Source organism: Camponotus vicinus, unplaced genomic scaffold, assembly GCF_025532165.1.
Source record: "Camponotus vicinus isolate PSW18456_S1 unplaced genomic scaffold, iyCamVici1.0 SCAF_13, whole genome shotgun sequence".
Lineage (NCBI taxonomy): Eukaryota > Metazoa > Arthropoda > Insecta > Hymenoptera > Formicidae > Camponotus > Camponotus vicinus.
The window spans coordinates 1,348,071-1,372,417 of NW_028141949.1; the positions used below are offsets into that span (position 1 = coordinate 1,348,071).

At 44.8% G+C, this 24,347-nt stretch overlaps 1 protein-coding gene across 4 annotated transcripts in view; it reads left to right on the forward strand.

Annotated features, from left to right (window-relative positions):
* Nucleotides 1-24,347, forward strand: part of Ds (dachsous cadherin-related 1) — a 299,205-nt gene that overhangs the window by 136,003 nt on the left and 138,855 nt on the right. The window contains exon 2 of one of the 4 annotated variants that reach the window (XM_083086175.1): nucleotides 8,822-9,007. The exons of the other annotated variants lie outside the window; for them this stretch is intronic. Within the exon in view, the coding sequence (XP_082942301.1) occupies nucleotides 8,996-9,007 (12 nt within the window). The 5' untranslated portion in view covers nucleotides 8,822-8,995. The remainder of the gene's footprint in view (nucleotides 1-8,821; nucleotides 9,008-24,347) is intronic. 4 annotated transcript variants of the gene reach the window in all.

The window sequence follows — 24,347 nt, forward strand, 5'->3', positions numbered from 1 at the left end:
CGAACGATTCAAATAAGCGCGATAATACTTGAAAAAGTATCATTGCGTTCGATTGATTCGCGTGTAAAGTTGGCGGTCTCCATAACGTTCAAGGCTCGAATGCACGCCTTGGCCATCAATGCGCATCAATCGCCGTATATCTCTGGGATGAGGATCGTCGAAGGTAAGGCGAGGAAGGAAGAAAAGGGTGGAGAGAAAGAGAGAGAGAGAAAGAGAAAGAGGCGCGCGGCTGGATTGTATGGATGGGAGTGCGAGAGACCTAACCAGTTCGATCTAACCAGCAACTAGTAATTACTTGTAATAAATCATTATTCCATCATTATTGTTTAATTATAATCAAAATCGCGGCTTGAATATTGATTAAACTTCGCTCATGCTGCCCGTGCAGGAGGAGGGTCCACGCGGCGCAATTCTTCCTGCTTCTTCCACGTTCGCGGAGAAAGCAATTATTAATTTGCTGAGGGCGGCCCCATAGTATACCGCGCGGCTAAGTTTCTCGCGCTATTCTGAGGCTATCGTTCGGAGGTGAACAATTGTAACGTTATATTCGTCTGTTTAAAACAAATTGAAAAAAAATTGTTTTCCTTCATCATTATCTATAAGAGAGAGGAATTATTAATAATCAAGTCGGTTATATCGGTGCCGGTGCTATCGCAACAATTGTTATCCAAACGAGGCTACGCATTTTCGAGATAAAATTTGCGTTCCAAATTCGAGAACTTTTTACTAAATCACGTGACGACTGCCGTTCGCCGAAATTGCAGAGTATCAATCACGAGAAACATCTGAGAACGTTTCCCTTCTCGTTTCACGCCGTTATAGTCTGTGGTTCGCGAGACAAGAGCGAACAGGAGCAAGTGAGGAGTAAAGTGAGAAAGTGTCTTCTTTCATTGCCGTGTAGCAATCTTAGAGAAAAGATATTCTCGTGCACGCGAAGAAAGGGAGCACACAGACGGGAAGAGAACCGAATTATCGAGGAAGCCGAGACGAGAGAAGAAAGAGGCAACAGAAGAGGCGCGTATAGATCCAATCAAGTACAACCGCTCATAATTCTCTGTTGTAATTATTGCAGAGTCTCTGAGAGTGCGCTCAGCCAAAGCAATCCTCTCTTATTTTATTGATTAAATTGCTATTATATACATATGTATATATATATATATATATATATATATATATATACATATATATATGTATATAATAGCATTTTAATCAATAAAATAAGGCAGTCAATAATAAAATCAATAATATCAATAATAAAATAATCAATAAATAATAATAATAATAATAATAATAATAATAATATATATATATATATATATATATATATATATATATATATATATATATATAATATACGCAAAATAGTGCCTCTATCTATCTTTTCGCTTCTTCTTCTTCTTTCAAATTCCGTGTATGCATCGCGCTTATGATATATTATACGTATATCCGCGATAGCGTAGCCGATTCACGATGGAGCGAAGCGATGTAGCGAGAAGGGAAATTCTCATAGAAGTGGGCAGGAGGAACTGGATAAATATGTCAGAACGATCTAAGCAACGAATCCCGATTCTCTCCGACTTGGAAAGAAACTCGTGTAAGGGATAACCCCGCGAGGTTCGAAGGATAACCTCGCTCTACAAGCAAGAGAGACGTGAATCAGTTGAGATGGGAGAAGAGAGGAGAGTGCGGCGCGATGTGCGGAGAATGCTGTAGGTATTAATCGTCCTCACTTCGCGAGGAACGCGCGTTTGCGCTTGGATTCCCCATCAGGGCCGATATTTCTTTGTCATCTATATATCTTTCTCCAATTCCATCTCATTTTCTTCGTAAGGGCGACTGCGAGAAAAATAGCGTCACGGGAGACACCGCAGAAATTCGATATCTCGGGAACTTTGCTCTCACAGTCTATAATTATCCCATCATCTTATGTAGTCTAACTGCGAATCGCACTCTACATTTTTTTTGTCTTCTTTGTTTCTTTGTTCGTTGCTCTCGAACCGTAACACACGATGCAAAACACGTAATCCGATATGTTCTACTAACGTAAAGATAGGAGTCGCTTGTTTGCGATCTCTAAATGATGCTGCTTCTCTACCTCCGAGATATTTTCCTTCTTTTTTCTTTTTTTCTCTCTCGCACTCGTTCTCGTTGGCAAGATGAAATAAATCGACTCGGCGACAAGTTGATAAAAAGGAATGTGTTTGCGAATGAAACGCCACGCCGAGTAGCTTGTCGCAATAACGAAAATGTCGCAGTCCGCGATAACGTCCATCGTTCTAGCAGCCATCTTACATTTTGATACTTTTCACGAAGCTTCTCATCCGTCATCGAGAAAAGACATTCGATATTGAAGGGAAGTCTGCGCAACAGCTGATTGCATAGAAATTACGGAAATTAGCATACATGAGTAATTAATATATATATATATATATATATATATATATATATATATATATATTAATAGATATGTTATATGTAGAAAATTAATGTGTATCTTAGGTCTGATGTACTTAAGAGATTACATTATATTTAGCAATTATACTAATTTTGATAGTTACCGTGAGAAGAACACGCGTCTTGACGTTCTTGCCGCATTTATATTTTTTAATTAAATCTTATTTACTCGGCTGTTTTCCTAGCTGGTTCACATTAACGTTTATATCTACGGTGGGCGGGAACATGTGTAACCGACTGCAAAAGCGTGTATATATATTTTCAGAGACCTCGGCATATTTAATCGAATATTATCTTTTCGTGTTAATCTCGAGTTAAGCTACGACACATAATTGCAACATTTTTCCCAGACCCAGACAAGACTCTACGAGACGCGCGACGAACGTACACGTTTCAATCCCATGCGTCTGCCGCGCGATTGTTTTTATCTATCATCTACACCGGACGGATCCAGCGCGCTAATTAGCGACGAAAGCTCGCTCGCGTATTTCGCGACTTATTTGCCAACCGATCTTTCGTATTAACCGGCGGGAGGAGATCAGCAGTCATCGCGGTGTATCAACCTTAGAACTGGCCTCGTCTGTTCGCGGTTTACGATGAGATCGGTTATTTCCGAGATCACTCGGCTCCTTCGGAAAAATAGCATATATACGCTACGATCGTTCGCGAGCGCTGCTCAAACCGCAGGCACTCGTATCCCCGAGGAAGAGCGTACGTTTCCTCTACGCGCGATAATGACACGGGGCGGTGCCGCGCGTCGTAAAGTATCGTCGCGCAAAATTTATGGGGGTAAGGTGGATGCGCGCGGTTCTTTCTCTCTCTTTCTCTCAACTTCCATATCTTCGCCTTCTATGATCGCCTTGCTATTTTTATCGTTTATAACGGACACACCTATTCTACGATCGAGCGCGAGACTAGGTTTTAGCCGGGTAATCATCCTCGTTGGTCCGCCTGCGGAGAGTTCCGGTAAACCATTGTCGTCGTCGTCGTCGGCGGCGACCGATGCGCGATCGCATGAATCGGACTCTGTGTCCCATTGTTCATTATGAGCGAGTACGTTGTATTGATTTACGGCCGTGTCTACCCGCATGCGGTGTCACATCGCGTCGTTTCGCCCTCGAGTTTGCGACGCTCGAGGTAGAATCTGGCCAGCGTGACAGGTGTGACGTCTGCATCTCCCACATATTACTACTTCGTGTTCAGTAAATTAACGATACGGGGTTATATAATTTCTTTTTACTCGCATTTTATTAGAATACAATGTATAATTATTTTTTAATATATTATTTTACGTCGCTTTATTTTTCACGCATTTCTATGCGGACCTAACCATACACGAATTACGAAAATTATGCAAATGTGTTTCGGGCGAAAGAAAAATTGGAGATTTCTTGTGATTATTGAATATGATAATCAAGTTGTTATAATATCAAAAGAGTATCACGCGCTGTCTCGCTTTGCGGTAACTAGATTCTCGAACGTTTAACACGAGTTTCCTTTCATTTCATTCTACTGGACAAGGCCTTTTTCCTCTCCATCATTCTCTCCCATTCTCGATTTCGACCCATCGATCTATCAGCGATATCGGTTGCGGGTAATAAGTAAGCAATTCGCGCGGCAGGTAAAATTCTCGTACAAGTCGATAGATGCTCGCACATTATCGTGCGAAAATCTTCCGTTTGAGTGAAAAGGCCGGGACGCGAAGAAGTTGGTAGGGAGAAGGAGTCGGGAGGGATTCCAACGCTATCGAGCAAAAACGGTGCAATTTTTGGCCGGGTAGACGTCCGGGTTGGTGGCCGCGAAGGTACGGATAATACGATCGCCCTCCTTATTTTCATGGAAGAATTTACCCACGATCGACACCGAAAATGGAGAACGACTTAAAGGGAGGAAGGGGATGGGGGGAGAGGGAGGGGCAGTCTTTATAAACGATATTGCGTTCCACATAATAACGCTGATACGAGCGTGCGCGGGCGCCCTGCTCGTAATATTTGAGAGGACGAAAACAAGAGGGGACAGGAGGGTAAAAGAGGAGGGCAGAAGCCCGACTTGACCGCGGGACACAGGTGGACAAGGGGGTTAAGAGGGAGGACGCACACACGTGCGATCGATGGAGCCCCCGTCCGTAAAATAGCCGCGTCCGTATACCGATCGGAGGCCCGGGCTAATCAGACGGACATAATTGATCTCACTTGTGATCTTGAGATTCGAAAGATCACGGATGGAGAGAGGCTCGAACCAATAATTATTGTTAATATCGGCCGCCCCTCTTCCCATTCCTTCACCACCGCCACCGCCACCACCGCCGCCGCCGCCGCCGCCGCCGCCGCGGTTCAAGCCAGCTATGTATCCAAAGTCCGACGACCATACAGCCAGCAACTTCGGCCTCTACCTTCCTCCCTTCCTCCTCTTCCTTGGTCCCTCTTCCTTTATATATGTGTCTTCCTTTTCTCCCTCCACCCTTCGCTTCTTATTCCTCTTCTCTACCCATCTTTGCTCTTTCCATCTTCAGGTATCTCCCGCCGGTACGTCGGCTGTTCTCTGTGTCCAGAGCTTTTATTTATATTAATTTCGCGGGCTTTTTGCTTTTCGGTGGTTTCGGGGCCTCGATGAAGCGGAGGAAATATAAAATAATAATGATAATAATGAGCCATTTTGCGCGTAATAATACGGTAGGAGGCCGGGATATGCCGTGGAAGCCGCGCGCGATCCGCCGGGCTAATAATGCTGGACGCCAAGGCTCGACTCTTTCGCGGCGTATAGTTTTACCCACGTAGTTTTCTTCGTCCGCTCTCCGCTCGTAGTTTTCTTCCTCTCTTTTTCCCGCTGTCCTTTTCTTGTTCAGCGGCATTTCCTTCTTTTATTCCCTTATTGGGTGGTTTTTCCATGTATGTCTTACATTTTATTTTCCTACACTTGTGTAGAATTTCTCTCGTTAATCTTTTTATCGCTTTGATGAATTAAAAATGTTGATTGAAATTTCTTTAAACGGATGGTTTTATGCAAAACAATTATTGCATTATCGCAAGAAATCAAACATAAATTTAAGCATCAAGCTCTCGTTCAAGTTACTAATCATCTATTATAAATTGCAAATTACTTGGCTCGACTTTGTTTAAATTTGCGATAGTAGCTCCACAAGCATAACAGTATCGTATACAAGTGATCAACGACTTGGGCCGTATACGTAAAGTGAACGCGTAGCCATCGATGAGAGATACTCTACCTCCCGCCGAGCAGACTATGCGGCCTCTAAAGATTTTATGGCCAGGAATGGGATTTGGGTACACTTAGCAGTCATAAAGCGGCGAAGGTGCAAAGAGCTATCCGCAGCTACCCCTTTTTCGGCTCGAATCGGCGTCTTTCATCCGGAGGAAATTCACGTTAGGGGGGTACTCTTTTACAAGGCCGCTCCTCCCCGTTACCGCCGGCGATGACGTGCTTCTGTGTACCATTATTTACTTCCCTCGCAATTGCCTCGCAATATCTTGTATGTAAACAAATACCTTGGAAATTTTCCGATTTTTTGCGTTACGATATCTCTCAAGTTATGCGCGTATATAAACTGAATTAATTTAACAAAGAAGATATTGCTGTTAACATACGTGACCATAGAGTTTTTAAATTTTATTTATTATAATTATTATTTATTATTAGTATATGTATTTATTATTAGTATATGTATATGCAAATTTATCTGGACTGTGATAAGTTTAATAATTTGGGTTTTGGCTCAAATAATTAAACATTAAATCGAAATTGGCACGAAAAAGCTACAGCGCGATAGTTGGAGAGAAGGGAAGAAACAACACTTTCTTCTTTTTTATCGTTGGTTTATTTCAAAATTAAAATTACAGTAATGAAAAGCGAACGTTTCGATGGACTGTACAAGCATGTCCTCGATTGTTAGGACGTAAACATAGACTCAACCGAAGACAAACTCAGTTGACTCATTGATAACAAAACTTTATTATCTTTTTATTACTGTAATTTTAATTTTGAAATAAACCAATAATAAAAAAGCCAATTTCGATTTAATTTTTAACGTGCTAAGGATGAGTCTGAGGTCTGCGTATGTTGTATAATGTTAATTAAACTAAAACAGGATAAATGCTACTCGTTACACGTGTCGAAAATGTTTATTTTTTTTTGTTTTTATTACGGACAAACCACGACTCCCTTCGGCATGGATCGCATCAGTAATGCCGTCGTAAACTATCTTGCAAGTTCATTTAGTCTGTCTGGCGAATGCTCGTATTTACCAGATACGGGATCTCATGCACGAAACAATAAACGAATCCTCGGCATTGATCCGACACGGCGAGCCAAGTCGGCGCGCTGATCGCGAGAAAGAGGATACAAGGCAAGGAGAGGAATAAGAAGTAGAAGAAGACGAAACGAGGGAAAAGAAGAAGAAAAAGAAGAAGAAGAAGAAGGCCTGGTCGAAGGTTACGACGTTCTCGGTCTTGTTCGGCTCTTCGACGTAGGGCGCGAGAAGAGTGCCTTGTACCTCACACCCAATCAACTTAGATCCGCGGTTCCAGATAAGAGCTTCTCCCTTCTCCCCCTCTCTTTTGCCATTGAACAGCGTGCACCGAACGTATGTGTGCGTGTATATATACACACGTTGTCAGTATCGCGGCGGTTAACCGGCATATACACAATAGCACTCGCGGGGGCGGCCTGCAAATACTAAGTCATCGGGCGCAAAATACATCGAGTGGTTTTCCTACAGGCGGTGCCCCATCGTGTCCTTCGTCTCTTCGAACCTCCGCATCGAGAACTGACCCCTTTCTCCCCCTTTGGCGTGCATGCATCCGGGTAACGAGCTTTCATTAGCGACGCTGTAGGCTAATGAGCCATGTTAGAGCCGTTCCATGGGCAGTTTTGTACGCTGAGATCCGATGTTCCAGCTTCGTTGTTGAGCTGCTCGCTAACTTAAGCCCGTTTTATACATGGTTCGTTTTCGACGATCGTTTCCAACAAATTATTTAAAGCGAAAAGAAAGCGTTAAATCGCCGAGATAAGAGAAGTGGGCTTTTTACTCTCATATTATACTTATAATCATACCGTATCGTTGTTACAGTGGCATATTAGCTTTCATCATTATTTTTGTTCCTATTCAGTCTCCTCAACGAAAACGTCTCCGTTTGGTAACGCGATGGAATCGTTGGGCGCGATTATCGAGGGGTCAAATCGCGACGCGACATTGGACGTCGATGATGTTAAATTAAATTAAATTCAGAGGAGGCCAGCCGCGTGACCCTTTCCCTGCGACTCGCTAAGCCCTCGATCTACGGCGGCGATATACGCACGTATATGGTGTACGCATGCACACGGGAAAAAAGAAACGTTAGGAGGAAAGGAAATCGGCGACCCAGCAGGCGTTTTATAGTATATATGCGACATGAGCAGGGATATTGAAAAGTTTGATTGCCCGCCGGTTTAATTCGCCGCGTATTCGAATCCTGTGGTAGCGAAGGGGGGACCTCCTGCTCCCCTTTCCCCCGAACCATATCGCCTGCTTCTTCCTCTTCGTCGATCGAATCCTGCCTGTTCCTCGCGCCACAACTCTCGCGAAAATTGATTTTGCGGTTGTACACTGACGTGGATCCCGCTCGATCTTCGGAGAACGATACGCCGAATCCAAATGATATTCAAATTTTATACCTCGAAAAGATCAGCTGCAGAAAACTCGCATCGAATTTATCAGAGATCTAAAAAGAGAAAATATATCTTTTACTGCAAACGAATCGTAGCAGATTTCAAAAGTGCGCATCTAAGGAATCTCTAATAGGATACTTTTCAATTTCCTTGCAATTACACATGACGTGGAAACGCGATACATTCCAAGAATAATTTATCGAGATTTTTCGAATGGCTACCGAGATGAGATTCACTGTAATACGATGTCTCTTCCAATGTAACGTAGGAAATGCTCGCTCGCGCATGTACGATTATTGGATAGAGGCGGTGGTCGCCTAACGGCCGTGCTAAGCGGTTTAGCACCCGTCGTATTGGATCGTATTTATTACCCAGACTGCCCGCTCTGCGTCTCGGACCCGACAACATCCTACGTTTCCTTTTATTTTCCGGCCGATCGTTTCTCGCCGCGCGAACGACGTTGTATCGCCCGTCGTTATCGCGATAACGCCACGAAAATATGATCGGCGTATAATATTTCCGCATCCCGGGGCAAAATAGTCGACAACGATGATGCGAGCAACGAACGCGATGCGCGCGCGATCGTTAAACCATCTTCATTAGACCGGCCCTCGCGACGCGATTACTTGCGCTTAATATCTCTTTACCTCCCGTTTCTCGTATCATTTTCCATTAATCGTATCGTTTTCTCTGCTTTTTGCAGGTAAGTCGGAAGCTGCGGTAACGCAAGAAACAAATGGTGGAATACGTTCCTCGCGAATGGAGGCTCGCGCAACATGAAGAGAAATAGCAGAAACAACCGAGCGATTAGCGTGGAATCGCGAGATAAGGCGGAGTCTGCGAACCAGCGATCTCGTGCGCCGGGGCACTTCTCGGCATGGGAGCACTGGTATTTATGTTAATTACTGTCAACGTTAATTAGTGCCAGTGCCCTTGCGCGGCACAGGTCCCTCCGCCACGGCCAAGAGGGCTGAGGGATGAGAGGGGTGGAAAAGGTTGGAGAATCGTGTAGAACGAGGAACAAAGAAAGAAACGAAACGGACGGAGAAAAAGATTCGAGTTGCGAGATCGGAATCACCAACCTCGCTAACCGCGTTTGTCCCGGACGATCGGGTTTCGTTTCGGGCCACGATAAGCATTGTAATCTTTGCGGGAGCCATGGAGCGTCTTAATGAGAGCGTCTACGTCGCGCTCATAATAACGCGCGTTCCGAGTTTAATCCTTGATGTGACATTACTTTGATGTGGCAACGGGACGAAACGCTATTGAAGACGGACATTGAACGCGCAAGGAAGTCACGGTCGTGTCACGCGACGATTTTAGAGGGACTCGCAAAAAGGGGTCGTTAGTGCGAAATTGTCGGAAACGGTGAGAACATTATAATGTTATAATGAACGGACGCGTACAGCGGAGATTGGTGGTTCTTGGATCTATCGTCCGATGCGTGCACGCCATTCGTTAATTTCTGAACCCGATTTCTGCCTCTCATTCTCTATCGCGTCATTTCGCGTGTGTCTCGTACCGTCAATTTGCCGATAAAAATCATTTGCGTCTTTGTGTGCTTGCAAAGATTATATCGAATAAAATATGATAGTTTTCCGTATTGACATATATTTCGTCCCTATTATGTTAAAATAGATGAATAATGTTACAAGTAAATTATACGACCAATTTCCGCATGCTGCTTTTCCCATTTACTTTCGCCAACCGTTCATAATAAGCCGAGATGTACCTTCGTCAATATATCTCTTCATTTTCATCACGGGGCAAATAGAAATCATAGGCATAAAGTATCCAAGATAATTGGATATTAGCATTCTAATGACGCAGGTATTAACGGTCGGTGAGAAAATCATAAATTTAGCAATAAAGAAAGTCGCGAATATTAAGTGGCCACTGGTATCACTGATAAAGACATAGAAGTCGATAACTAGCGCAAAATTGGACGAAAAAGAATCATTGAAAAAAAATCACCGCGATAATACCCATTTAATTATCCATATACCGTGTCTATTTTTAAGAAAAATGTAGCTTTACATCACAAAAGTAGCCCAACAGGTTAAACAAGAAAATCAACTATTTTAAATATTTTTGTATTTATTTATCTTTAATTATTTTATATTTTATAAGCATACAATTTCTTCGTCGATGCCGTTGATTTATCAGGCGAAAGGCATCTTTGCTTAAAATTAATTTTAAATAAATACCTAATAAGATATACGCGTACCTTGAATATGCGTTCGGTTATCGAGTAATATTATAATCGACAAATATTTCTTTCATTTCCTCACATCGTGTTCACGATTTGTTACGCGGAACATATCGTCGGTTATCGTTATCATTTGCATATTCAAGATTCCATTTACATAGCCAACATGTTTCCTAACGCGTATATATATTCGAATATCTCATAAAAAAACAATCGCCATTTTTTTGCGAGCGGAGTCTTACATTCACGGTTCAGAGTAGGTACAGAATACACGATGCTTCTGGAACACCCTGTATGCGCGTAATATTCGTTATGCGTGACACGCGTCTTTGAGATAGAGCCATATTCGATGGAATCCCGCCCGTCCGCGGGCTAACGCGAGCGGTGACCGACGACCGTCTCTTTCCCGCGCTCGTCGTCCTCCCTCGTGCGCCGCTCGAGCATCCAGGGGCATTCTCTTGCAGGCGACGGCGGGTGCGATGACTTTTCTGCCTCGGAGGCTGCTTGCACCGAGCGAGCAGCCTCCGAGTAGTACAGGACGGTACGGCCGCGGGCGAGCGGACAGATCTACGTGCATATACGTACGCGACATAGATGCGGAGGAAGCCAGATAGAGGGAGAGGGAGAGGGAGAGAGAAAGAGTTAGGGCATCGCAGCGGACAGTTTATGACGCGGCACGACTCGAGCAGTCAAACGTGCCGCTGGCCTTTTTCCCTCGTCTAGCCGACGAACGCGACTATACGTACGTTTGCGCTCACCGTAACGGAGACCGGCTGAAAAGGACAACCGTTGAAGCCCTGCAAATTTGCCGGTGAATAGACCGCCGGACAGTTCGATGGAGCTCAGCCACGAATATATCTTCCGCCATCGCGGAAAGTTGGCTCATTGCCGGATCGAGAATCGGAGAAGTTATCGCAAACTCCGCTAAATTCGTCGTATTCTTACGAAGCTCGATGAGATATGCGCGATTGTTTCCGTAGAAAAAATCTATCGTAGCTTCAAGACTCAAGAAGGAGATTTAAACGCATTTTCAACTTTTCATAGATTCACGGAGAAGCCGTCGCCATATTATTTCTCTTGTCAAGAATATAATAATAAAAGAAACATTTTATATAAATTTATATAATAAATATATCGATATAAATTTTATACATCATGTAATGAAAATTATACAGAGATGACATGCAATAATTAAAAAATAGTATGTGAAATTGATATACGTACCCCAGGCAAGAGAAAGAAATGATAAATACAAGTATTGTCGCGTTATAAAGTTTGTCAATTAGTCGAGGTGAACGCTAATTAATCCAAGCGCTCATTAATAGTCGCGGTCCACAGCTACATGTGTCCGGACACTGTCGAACGATTCGATACGCGGAAGACTCGCTCGGTTTAGCGTATATTTGTAAATTCGATAAAATTAACCGACACAACTTATTACTCGACTTGTCTTATGCCGTGTCCATTATCGCCCGGTGAACCTCCTATCTCATTAAAGCGGGAACGTGTGTTAAAGCCGCGCGTGTTCCGAACGGCATGTCGGACAGAAATCGTCGATTTGATATCTCTACTCGAGTTAATGTTACACGGCGTTATACCGTTAGTCGTGAAATAACGCGTCCGTCGAGGGAAGAGAATCGAAACCGCCGAGTATTTTAATAACGGACGTGCGACGAGGCGAATAATAATAATAATAATAATAATAATAATAATAATAATGAGAAGATCGTTATAACAGTAAGCGGCACGACTATTTGTGCGTCCGGTTTTCCACGTTGAACCCCCTGTTGATGCCCTTATCGAAAACGCGCGAGAGAGCGAGGGAGCGAAACAAATTACGCGGAGATTGCTAACTAAATTAGCACCGCCCCAAGAGATATGTATATGAAATCGGAGATATATATATTGTAGGTACGGCATGGTCGAGCAAGCCACCGTGCTTAAAAAGACGCGATCCATTTCGCGACCGATTTATGACGCCTCACTTATACGGCGCGCCGACGAAATTACATTCGCCAAGTTTCGTTTCGTGGAACGCGTTCATCTATTTAAATTTGACGTTTTACAAGGAACTCGGGAGTTTCCCGAAGTGGGCGACAAAAATAGCGGTCTCGTCGCGTCACTTTTTTTTTCCCCTCGCATCCTGTTCGAATAATTCACGTGTCTCTCGTCCGAGTTCCTCGTATCGAAGAGGAAGGAAAAAGGCGGAAAGAGATACAAAGAAAAGACAGATTTTGTATCATTAATTATCGCGATCGGCTTGGGCGCGAGTGCGAAAGTATCCGATTACGGAGTACTACATACGAGAGGGAGAAACGAAGGGAAGAAATGGATGTATCCACTTTGTGTGCCACAGCTTCGCGGAGCTCGGATAAATTCGTCGTTTCGTCGTGTCGCGGACAGTACCGGCTCCGACTCGGATTTACGAAGTTTGGCGGTTTAACGCGGTGCTACATCGTTGCAGGCACAATGATGCATCGCGCGGATGAGCTTACGACGGATACGCGATAGGATTGCGGAGAACAAAAATATCGTCGTTCACCTAGACGATTTTATTGAACGCAGAGAATACATTTATCGTACTAATACATTTTAATATTTACAAAATATTTTTTTTTAGACATTCACATAATTATAACAGATAATGAATTATATCGCGCGAGCATGTTTCCCATTTAATCGACAAACTTTGAGAGTTGTCAAACTTTCAGAGTACTAAAAACAAGGCTCACTGCAAAGGAGAAAAGATGTCGAGCTACGCGACGAAAGCGAACAAAAGCGCGCAAAACAAATGGCGTAAATAACCGCCTACGCCCAACCGCGGCGCGTTCGACACCTTCCTCTCCGCGAACGCGTCCCGATGCCATTATTTCATTAATTAGTGTCACTCGCGCTTACCCGCGGACACACGAACACGAGAACTTCTGCATACGGGCCGTGTTACCGCCACCCGCTTTGTTCACCTTGGCCATAAACCCCGCTTGTGAATTCCGCCTCCTCTTCGGCCTCCTCTTTCCTTCGCTCTCCGGAGAGCCTCTCCGTGTCTCCGTTTCCTCCGTTCGTTCCGTGTACCCGTGGCCTCCCAGTCTCTCGCCTCGTTCCGGGATCGTTTCCATCCCCTTCCCCGCGCTCGTTTTCGCCTATATCTTTACGGTCGCGCCGGTAGATCGCGTCGATAGACTCCGACGCGGATATTAGACTTGGAACGTGACGACGATGCACCGAGAGTCCAGTTACCGACTTGATACGCCGCATAAGATGCCTACTTTGCGCGACCGGATTATTGTCCCATTTCGATAATATTTCAACGCGGCTCGCTCTGTCGAGCATCTCATCGCGAAGGAATCTCGTCTTCGGGAAACTCGGCCTCGTAAGCGCGAATCTGTTCCATATAAACGACTCCGCGTCGAGTCTTATCGCATTCCCGCGCTACAAGTAAGCGATTCAATGAATATCAAGCTTTTAAATGTTGCCCATACCTATTAATTAGGCACGCCGGGTGCAGTGCTGAAACCTTTGGTTAATCTATCGCGCGGGTTGAGAAATTTATGATGAGGAGGGGTGTATTAAAGTAATACTGACATAGCGCAACGACCTTGGGCTATTAAAGCAAACACGCTCCGAGTTACGGTACATCGCGTACATTGTAGAAAAGAAAGAGAGCCGGCATTACGGCGGCGGGTGGCGTCGAAATTCGACGACAAACAAAAACCACCAATTACGCGTGTTATTACCGGTTATACGCCTGACTTATTCATGCGTGTGCTCCGGGGAACGCAGGAGCGGGGGGGGGGGCGGAAGGGGGGACGGCACGGTACCGCCTGATTTCCTGTCGGCCCAACAGCGAGCGTGTCAGCCGCTTACCGACAGGATTTAATAACAGGTGCTTGGAGAGTACAGTGTGCAAATTTATAAGTCCGCCGTACTATCGCGGCCGATTATCCTTTCTATACCTACGTATTAATGAAGTATTTCTGCCGGCAATTATCGGTTACGGCACCGCAATTACAGCCGTACGGCAACTTCTGCTTGACGTTAAAGGGCGGTGTACTCGGGAGTAAAACCCAGAAGTACGGTATCTGCCCGCGACATTTCTCACGAGGATCTCGAAACTCTTCGAAAAACGCCTTCGCCCGAGGCGCGGATTTTATACGACGGGTTACATGGCGTACGATTTAACCCATCTCTCCTTCCTCGCTTTCTCCAAGTTTTGTTTCGAATAATAAAGAAGAGACTCGTACATACGCCTCGATTTATTTCGATCTTACGATTATGCAGTTGTAATCTCTAATTCTTTTCGACATTCGTACACACGATGACAGCCTCTGACCTAAATTATTTTCTTTCTTTTGCAAACGATTCATTTAACAATATTCGGCTCTCTCGAACGACTTAATACGCAACGATAGCAGTCAAATCGATTTCCGCTTATTGAACGCGCTCGCCTCACGCATATCATTATTGTCCGCGCCAACCTCACGTACTATGGTTTTACGATTCTGAGTCGTGCAAATATGTGTATGTTCGTCCCCTTATTGGCGTAAAGCTATACATGGCAGTTAAGTTGTACTTACTAAAAGATTAATAAAGATTTGATTTACAAGCGAAAGAATTTAATAAGCAGATGGGAAAAATCTTTTAAAAAAAAATTAAATTAAATTTTTTATTTAATATCGATATATGATGTTACGTGAAAATTATTGAAGATCGGTACGTTTTATTTGCAACGGCAATAAGCAAAAACAATAACGCGATCTCTGAGATTCTCGTCTGAGAAGTCACATTTGTTTTAATATTTCTCGTAACACTCTCCGATGGGTTATCGAGAAATGAAATGTAATCGCGCGATACAAGCGTGTACATATCACGCGCGTATGACGGGTAATATAAACACGCTCTCTTTCTCTCTCTGTACGGACTGTTAGAACAGGCTTAGAAAGTATGGTAGCGTGGACCGACGTAGCGCGACTTTGCTCCGCGAGGGAGAGTCAATTGGTAACCGGCTGCGGCAGTTCGTAACGCAACACTTCTGCCGCTGGCCGCGGGGCAGCAGGCCTCCTTTCATTACGATTCGTCGTGGTTTTCATCTCGCACGACGCACTTTTAAGCTTTAACGTCGGACCACGCTGCGACTTACCCGACCCGCGTATCGATCTCGACGCGCTCTCCGACGAAGACGTCTAAGGTCAAGTGGCGTAATTGAGACCTTTCGATAAATGAGGCAATACGATAAATTTGCGAAATGAATATTTATTTTCCATCAATTTATAACAAGGTTTTTACGAAATATTTATCGAGATGGTCACGAATTTTATTATACACGTGTAACTCTTTTCCTTAGATAATAATTGAATGATGAAGGGAGTGGAAAGAATGGATGACTGTAAGATGATGCATCGGTATAACAATGTAAAGGCGTGATAAAAGTTAAAAACGATTCTTCTGTCGCGACACGAGACGGGCGATCTACGATACTGCAATTTACATGTGGTCGTTGACTTTGAGTCGCGCGATAAGACAGGATTCGGCTCGTCGGGTCTGCGATTCGCATTCGCCGCCTATTAATCAGTCGAGAAAAATGACAGTCGCACCGAGGACTATCTAGAGACCCTGAATTTATCAACGTACGCGAAATCTAGTCGGTTCGCCATTCGACTTTGCGATGGTAAAAAAGATATCGCGCCGCACATTAATAAGGCAATAAATTCGGCAGGTATACTATCTGTCCGAGTAGTATCTCGCGAAGACACGCACGCTCGAAATGTATGATGTACGTTTTATCAGCTGAAATTAGCATTTTTGATTCGTACACGGATTATGGCAATTCCATACGTTCCCAGTTTACAGATTCGAAAAGCGCGATTATTCCAATATAGGCAAAACACCTCTCTTTCTCCCATCGAATGAGATTGAACGGAAAAACTTGTCCCGAAATTCGCGAGTCTTTAATACAGCTTGCAGGCTAATGCACGCCGAGGGACATCCCGAGATTGAATCACGCTCGTTATCTTGGGTCGAATGAGAAAAAAAAACTGCTCGTTTCGAGATTACGAGCGTTGATGGAGTGGGAGAAAGGGAGGGAGGGAGGGCGAGAGAGCACCTTGTTCCGTCCGTGAGAGGAGGGTAGACAGCCGGAGAAAGAGACGGAGATGGTCCTTTATACTTTCACGCCTTAACGCGATCGTTCGGGAGTTAATTACCGAGCTCGGTCATCGCACGCCGCGCCTCGCTTGACCGTGCCTCTGCCCTTCGGGATGAATTTCGTGCGCGCGTACGGGATCCCTCGAGAGTCTTTCGGGAATGGAAAGGGATCGCCGTGGTTACCAGGCTCTCGCGAGCGATCACGAAATGGATTCGCACAGACGCGATTTATCGCACGATCGCACGCGCATTATCGTCATCGTTAAATCTGCTATTACGGAAATTTTCCCGGCATCGGAATGTTTAACGTCGAATATAGAGTCGTTATAAATTTGCCAATTTAATCCGTAAAGATTTAATCCTCGTAAGAGGCGATTAAAATTTACATTTTATAAATGAGACCTATCTAAGAGAGAATACGATTACAATAAAATCTTTATATCGTTTCGTATCGCATATCATGAACAAAGTATGCATAACGCTTTTCATTCGTACCATACGGTTGTCTCTTTTGTTTTTCCCTTTTAGCACGTTGCATTACATTACGTTACATTATTATATCTCGGCGATGTAATCCGTAAATATCTTCGTCATCGTTGCTTCCAGGCGTTAGATGAACGCGGAAGAAAATTAAACGCCATGTTGCCCTGCTGCGTTAACGGCATATTAATTGCCTTCATAACGCTCGCGCACGTATCGTTATCCCGCTCTCGCCGTACAAGTCTGTTTGGATTCGACGATTTCTGTCTATGTTGGCGCGATTGTGAGACTTACAATTAGAGAGAATTATGACTTAGCCGCGCATCGATATCGGCATCGCAACGGTAAGAGTCACATTATCCCCCTTGAATTCAATCGAGACTGTCCTTGTGCCAGAAGATGCTCAACCATCTCGCGTGCACGCACATAAATAACTCGCAATAATTGCCGCGATGGACCAATAATTGCCGCGGCGCACTTTCTGCCGAGCTACGCCGCGTATTCGTTGAGCGAGGATGCGGCACGCAACTCGACGCATTCGGCCTTGCGTCAAACGTCGTTAAATCTTTTAACCAAGATTTAATTATCGGAAACGATGAAGCGTAAAAAGCGCTTTGATCGCTCCAACGAATATTCATATCGTATCGCTTTATCTTTACGCGTTTGCCGCCACTTTTATTTTCCTCTCGCGCGTTATTTCTTCAATTATTAAATTACTTCGAGTCTCCTTAATATGGCGGCTAAATTTCTGCATAAAAGGATGATTCAATAAGTATAGAATGTATAATTTAAACGCATTTTAAATGGACGTACGCGCGAGCTCTGTTATTTTATTACCTCCGTTGGTAGTGGAAGGGTTAAAGGACCGTGCCCGACTGTTTATAACTTCGGACAGTGCTACGTTCTTTTCTGGGCCACCCAAGTTTGCCCCGCGCAATATTACAAAGATTAATCAACGTGTCCGAGCATTAAATTCTTTTCTTTTGTTTGGTCCTTTGGGAAAGGGCAATGCAATAAACTACGATAAATGTCAACGTTTCCCATATATCATCTTGTCTTCATATTCTAATATTATTGAACTCTTAATATTTCACTACGCAATCATATCATATTAGAGCGAACAAAGTAACAATTTTTTATCCGCGCTTGATATCACGGTACATACTGATGCACATGAACGCTGCTTTGAAATTAATGAGAGTCCCCGATATTATCCGAAGCATTCTCCTCATTCCCGAGGAGCATCTTTAACTATTTGAGGCTAATGTTGCTCGGATTTTGGAGATTATTCAAGATCTCTTGTAGCGCGCGATACGCGATTCTTATTTACGTGCCGTCGCGGTGTTAAATCAAGCGATTACCCACGAACGCTCTATAACGACGATCTAACGCGACCATCGACCCGATAGAGTGTCACACATTCCACATGGACCTTTTCAAGCTGCCCAACATCCGAATCCCTTTCTTGCCGCGAGGCCCGGCCAGGATTGTTTAAAGCAAGGTTATCCAACGCGCTAGCCATGCCATCATAATTTCCCGATTTCTGAACCGCGTCACGGACACATCTCGATGTTGCCCCAGCCACCTACACCATCTTGGATCGAAGGTGGATGCGCCGTGGCTAATCGTAAGGTGTAAGGAAGAGGGACGCGCCGCGGTGTTCGAAGGGACTCGTATGTGTATACGTCTCGGTCCTTTAATTTATGTCCGTGTACCGGTTTTCGCTGCCTGGACTGTTTTTCGTTTCTCGCTCACCTGACATTTCGAATACGAAACGGGAAAAAAAAGGAAAGAGAGAGAGAGAAGAGAATCCAAGAGAAAGTTTCATCCAAACGATTCATCTCGCCGATGAGCGATATTCAAAAGGATATCAACGCCCCTTTCGTTTCTCACTCGATGATGGTCGGTTCCTGCGGAGAGCAAATTGAGCGCGCGAAGAAAAATTTTCTCTCGAGATGTATTCGGGCCCGGAAACATCTCGGTGACCAACCGGTTATCTCATATTTACTCGAGCGATTAATATAGCGTATCGACGTTCTACGGACGTTCGATACTCGCGAAACTCCTACCGATCTCCCCGTAAAAGCGTCCGCTATTACATCGGTATACGTGCGCGCCTCAGCGATGGAGCATTTATTGAATCGATATCCGGGACCCCTTCTCAGTGGGCCTTTATCCCAGGCATGGATATACCGCTTTCAGGTCCCGGGCATTTTTCATCGCGCGCCGACATTCCAAGCAACACATTTGCCCGCGCCTCTCTTCGCCAAGTATCATCGGATGGAAGATAATGCTATGAATGAGGATCGAATAAAGATAGCGGATGAATATCCTCGATACAGTGTGTCTCGAAATAGCAATCGAGTAACCATTATGCCGAGTCGATCGAACCAGAAATCGTCAGTGACTGTTCGTTACCCGATCGCATAAATCAGGTGCTCCGCGGGTAACTTAATTAGGCGAGTTCCGGTAAAAGGGTAAAGTCGATTACCGCGGTCAGAAAAGGCGCGGGCTTGCGAGTGGGATAAGGTGCGTGCGTTGCGTGAATTTTCTGCGCACACGGTTATTCCGTGCGCGCGCGTGCGGCTCTTGTGAATTCATATCTCGTGCGAATGAGTAATCGCCCTCGGTATCGAGACGAGATGTTTATAATTGAGTTTGAGACACGAAGAGAGAAGGAAAGAGGAGAAGAAGAGAGAGAATCCTTTGGTGCGCAACGCATAAGAATTTTCAATTAATGGCTTATTACAGGGAGCAATGGCGTAATTGAAGCATTGAACAGGCGCAAAAATGTCCTTGGAGTATTTCGATTTCTTAAAAGCAGATCTACGCGTTTTCAACTAATGATTCTTTTATTTTGTAATGATTTATGTGCGCGAGAATTTTACGTTTTAAATTAAGGCGTTATTTGAAATTCTCGCATGTCTGAATCGTTAACATTTCTTGTTGCGCATCGCTCTCTTATTAAGCGCATTAAATTCTGTTCGATTTCAAACTCTACATCGATGCGAAACGATTTGCGGTTATTTTTTTATGCGAACGGAAACAAACTCGCGGGATTAAGCGCGAGGAAAGGGACACGAGTAAGAGGCAGGCATGGCACAGTCGTACCACCTCGCGACTAATTAATGAACGTTGTCTCGATCAATTTACATTTACTAAGACCCGCCACGAGCAACACGAACAACGGCTGCCCCCTTGTCGCTCCTCTTCCGAGGGTGGGAGTGCGAAGGGGTGTACCTTCGTTAGCGCCTCGAAAGACATTCGAAGGATTCCGCGAGAGTACGATCCCGCTGCGCAACGAGAAACCGCTCGTTACTCCTCTTGTTTGTCCTCGTACGTAATCGAGAATCGCATGTATCTCGCTCGTGTACTTTATTCTCCCTCGCAACTTCAAAAACATTTTCTCGCTGCGTTTGATATAATTTGGCTTGATTAAACATGGCGAAAAAATAAATCTACCACAAAGATTCGATTAATTGATACAAATTTATTTTTTTACACATTTTATTATTACGCTTATTACGACTCTAGCGCGCGTTTATAATTTATAACGCACACATTAATTTGTCGAAATAATTTCGTTAATTATAAGTGCGATTCGTGACAGGACACCGTCGTTCTTATCTATCGGTCGTATCGCGTAAATGCCGCAGGCGTTGGAGGATGAGATTGCAACAGTCGTATACCTTCCGAGAGCGCCCCGAGGAGTAAGATCTAGGGAATCATCGAGGCGAGGAAAAAGTCGAAACCGCCGACGGATAGGTCGTTGGGTCGGTGAGACGCACACCTAGCCGGTAATCGTCATCGCGTCTTGGCGCAAATAAGATTCAGCCGCGAGAGGAATAGCCTAAGCTCCCCTTCGTCTCGGTGCGCAGCTTTGAAAAAGGATGTTATTTTATCGCGCTCAAGGACCATTCGTGCGGCTCGCGGCTAATTTTGCGGTCGGCTAAACGACTCGCGAAGGGAAAAGGACGGATGGACGAGGAAACGCGGGAAGAGAAGGCGGGGATGGGGGAGAGAAAGAAACTATATGCGCGATTTACGCCGAGTTGACTGGTTGCTGCAGGAAAATGGAAATTGCTTCGTCGTCCTTGAGATCCTTGCGCGTTGCGCGCGATTGTTGAGAAAACCGTCCGTTTCTTCGGATTCGATACACGCACGCGCGTCCGCGTATTTATAGGAATTCCAGACATCGTCTTAGAAAGCCGACGAGTCATCGGCACGTTTACCATTCATTTCATTTTATTTAATTAAAATTGGAAAATTGCAGCATGATATTTGCTCGTAAAATCATCTCTATCACTCGCGTCGTCGAGAAAGGCGTGCCTGGTGGGTCGATAAAAATATATCGCAGTTTCTCTCAATTATTTTATAAAGAACAAACGTAGCGATTATCGCTTTTATTAGAAACTCGCCAATTTATTCGCGATTTCGTGTAGACGCAATCATAGACGCAAATTTTACGACGAAAGCCGCCCTCTAATCAGACGCCGATGAAAAATACGATACGCCGTCGTTAATGAGCAAACAAATGCGTGACTGTTTTCGCCATTTACGAGCGGTCAACATGGTTCGAATTGAGAAGACTCGAGAGCGAGAAGAAGCGATCAATTTCCAAGGCCGTGGATATTCGAATCCTTGAGCCTCTACGAGTGATCCTTCCAACGTCACCGTTCTTCCTTCGCGCACGAATTGCCTCTGCGGTCGGACGTAAAACAATCAGCCGACAATTTTTTTGGTCGCTTCGTCGTTACCCGCTCCACGGCTGGCAACGATCAGCGACGTGCCCGGTAGAGGCGACGGTAAGAGGATGGCCGGAGATGGTTGGAAGGGAAGAGGGAGGGCCCCCGGTGAGAAGGCCTTTACGGTCGGGGCGCGCGATTAAAGTTTTTGCACACGAAGAAGTGGAAGCCGAAGAACCGGGCGAAAGAAGAGCGTGCAAGAAGGAAAAATCGAGAGGGAGGAGGAAGGGGAAAATCATGGATGTCTCGCGGTTCCATGATCGACAGATGTGATTGGGGGGGCCTCTCAAACTTGCAATTAGTCGCACGTCATGTTAGAATAATAACGCGACACGCGAATTTCGCTCTCTCTCTTTTTCTCTTTAAAAGATACATACATTTGCGAATTGCATCGAGTGAATAGCTTCCCCCAGTCTCGATCGCTCCGACGTTATTACGGACCAATAAGAAACGAAACGATAGGACCTCACGTGCACGGCATACGTTATTCGAGCCCTAAAACGAATCTCGGCGCGGTAACGCGAGGCGAAATATATAGATCGAAGAGCTCGACTTTTACGACCGATTCATTAGCCACTGATGGATCTCGTCAACGATACTACCGAATCCAACGAAGCGTGATCCTTGCCGTATCCCGCCTCGGAAAGAGTCGATTCGTCTCGCCGCCGACTCCTCGTTTCAGCGCGCGATGCGTTAGTAGCCTCGGAGATCGATAAACGATCGGCCGGAGTTTGGCGCGCGATCCGCGTTATACCGAGTAACGTGGGCGTGAGTCGAGCCAATTGTTTCCAGACTTTTACGAGCGATTCATTAGCACCCGAAATGAATCTTTGTCACGGAGTTGTTTTTCGCGATGGTAAATTATTAACGCCAACATCGCGACGCGAATATTTCGCTTACGGTTATACGAAAACACCAGTCTATAAGCTGACAAATTTTGCCTCAACCTCGGACGTTGGTTGTATTTCACGATCGGATAATTATTATACGTTTATCGCGATTGAGATGAAAAATTGCGATATAATCATCCTTTTTTTCGGGTTTTTTTACATCCTGTCGGGTCTCGTCTTTTTTCCTTATTTCAGCGATACAAACGCCTCCGGCGTACCCGTGATTGTGCAATTATCTAAAATTGCCACGTAATTCTCGGATCAGAATGTGCGTTTTGTATACTTCTCGTGTGTCCCGTGCGCGCGGAAGTCTTTCAACGGTAACGGAAAAAAGGGAACTATACCGCGTTTGATCGTCCTTTTTCGTGCTTTCGGTAGCGTTTAATCTCCGTGATTGCATATCCCCGTGTCCAGTATGAAAGGATACTTTGGTTCATCCGTATACGATGCGTGAGGCCCCGGGAAGGTGCAAACCTCATACACCTGGATCGTTACACCGTGAATCAGCGATTGCTTTTACGAAGCCGAGGATATTGAAATGGGGCTGGGACGAAGGGACGTCGAAGGGTCGATTTACGAAGATGAGGCGCGCACAGTTTAACTCGCGTTCTCCGCCTCTCTCTTTCTCTCCTCTCCCCCGCTCTTCTCCATCTTGGCGACGACCCTCGGCCGTTGCAGCGTACGTCGATGATTATCGGGATGAAACGTAATTTTTGTATTCCGACGTTAAGTGGCAAGTTTCTCGCTCGCGACATTTAACGTCCGACGTTCCCGACGTTACAGCCAGTTTTCGTTTACCGCTTATCGCGCATTAGTTGGTAAATTCGCGCTCTTATCGCGCGTAATCGACACCGCGGCCGGTCTCGATCCGGTTTTAACGGTCATCGTCGACGTCTAATAATCACACGCTCGTAAAGCGCCGTTCGTTGGCGGGACATTGTTGCGTCGAAGATATTACCGGTTTTTTCTCTTCCGCCCCCTCGAGAATACGTGCACGTTGTCGATCGCTGTAACGAGCAACCGGGGAACGATTACGTCAACTTCTGCTTTTTCCGCGTCCCCAGATCTTTACGTTTTCTATCTTTGCGCACAAAAGTATAATATCGAGGGTACGATTATTCTCTTGGAGCGTATTCCTATGATCCCGTACATCGGAACGTGGAGCAGAGTAATAAATTATTATCGCGTCGATAAGGAATGTTGATGGGATTCAAAGATAGCGCCACGCGCTGCTCGAACGCAGTCCCGGTGGTTATCGACCGCCTAATAGACTCGTTCCTGGGTGTCATTCTCGATATCGATGCGCGATGATTGATACCCGCGCCATCGAGATTTCGTCTCGCCTTTTGTGAACTCGCCCATCGCTTTTCCATTCATTATACTTCGTGTCTCGATCTCTTATTCCGCCTTATTGAATCTATTCATGTAGGATTAATAGGAGCTGACGGACTAATCTAAATTTTATTTTACCGCTGTGATGTCATATTTTTTCATGTCCGCGTCAAGTCAGCCAAGTGACGTTGCAATAATGTATCTTACGGTACTAGGAATATACATGATGGGTGTATAAATTGTAAATACAAATAATTTGCGTATATATTCAATTTTCTTCGCATAAACAAGCAAGACTGTAATTTAAAAAGTGATAACGAAGCATATTAATTCGGCACATTTCAGATTGTTTGCGCTATTATCGATGCACGACTATATAAATCTTTTAAATGTTTAACATAATATAATACGATGAGACGACTTTACGATCCA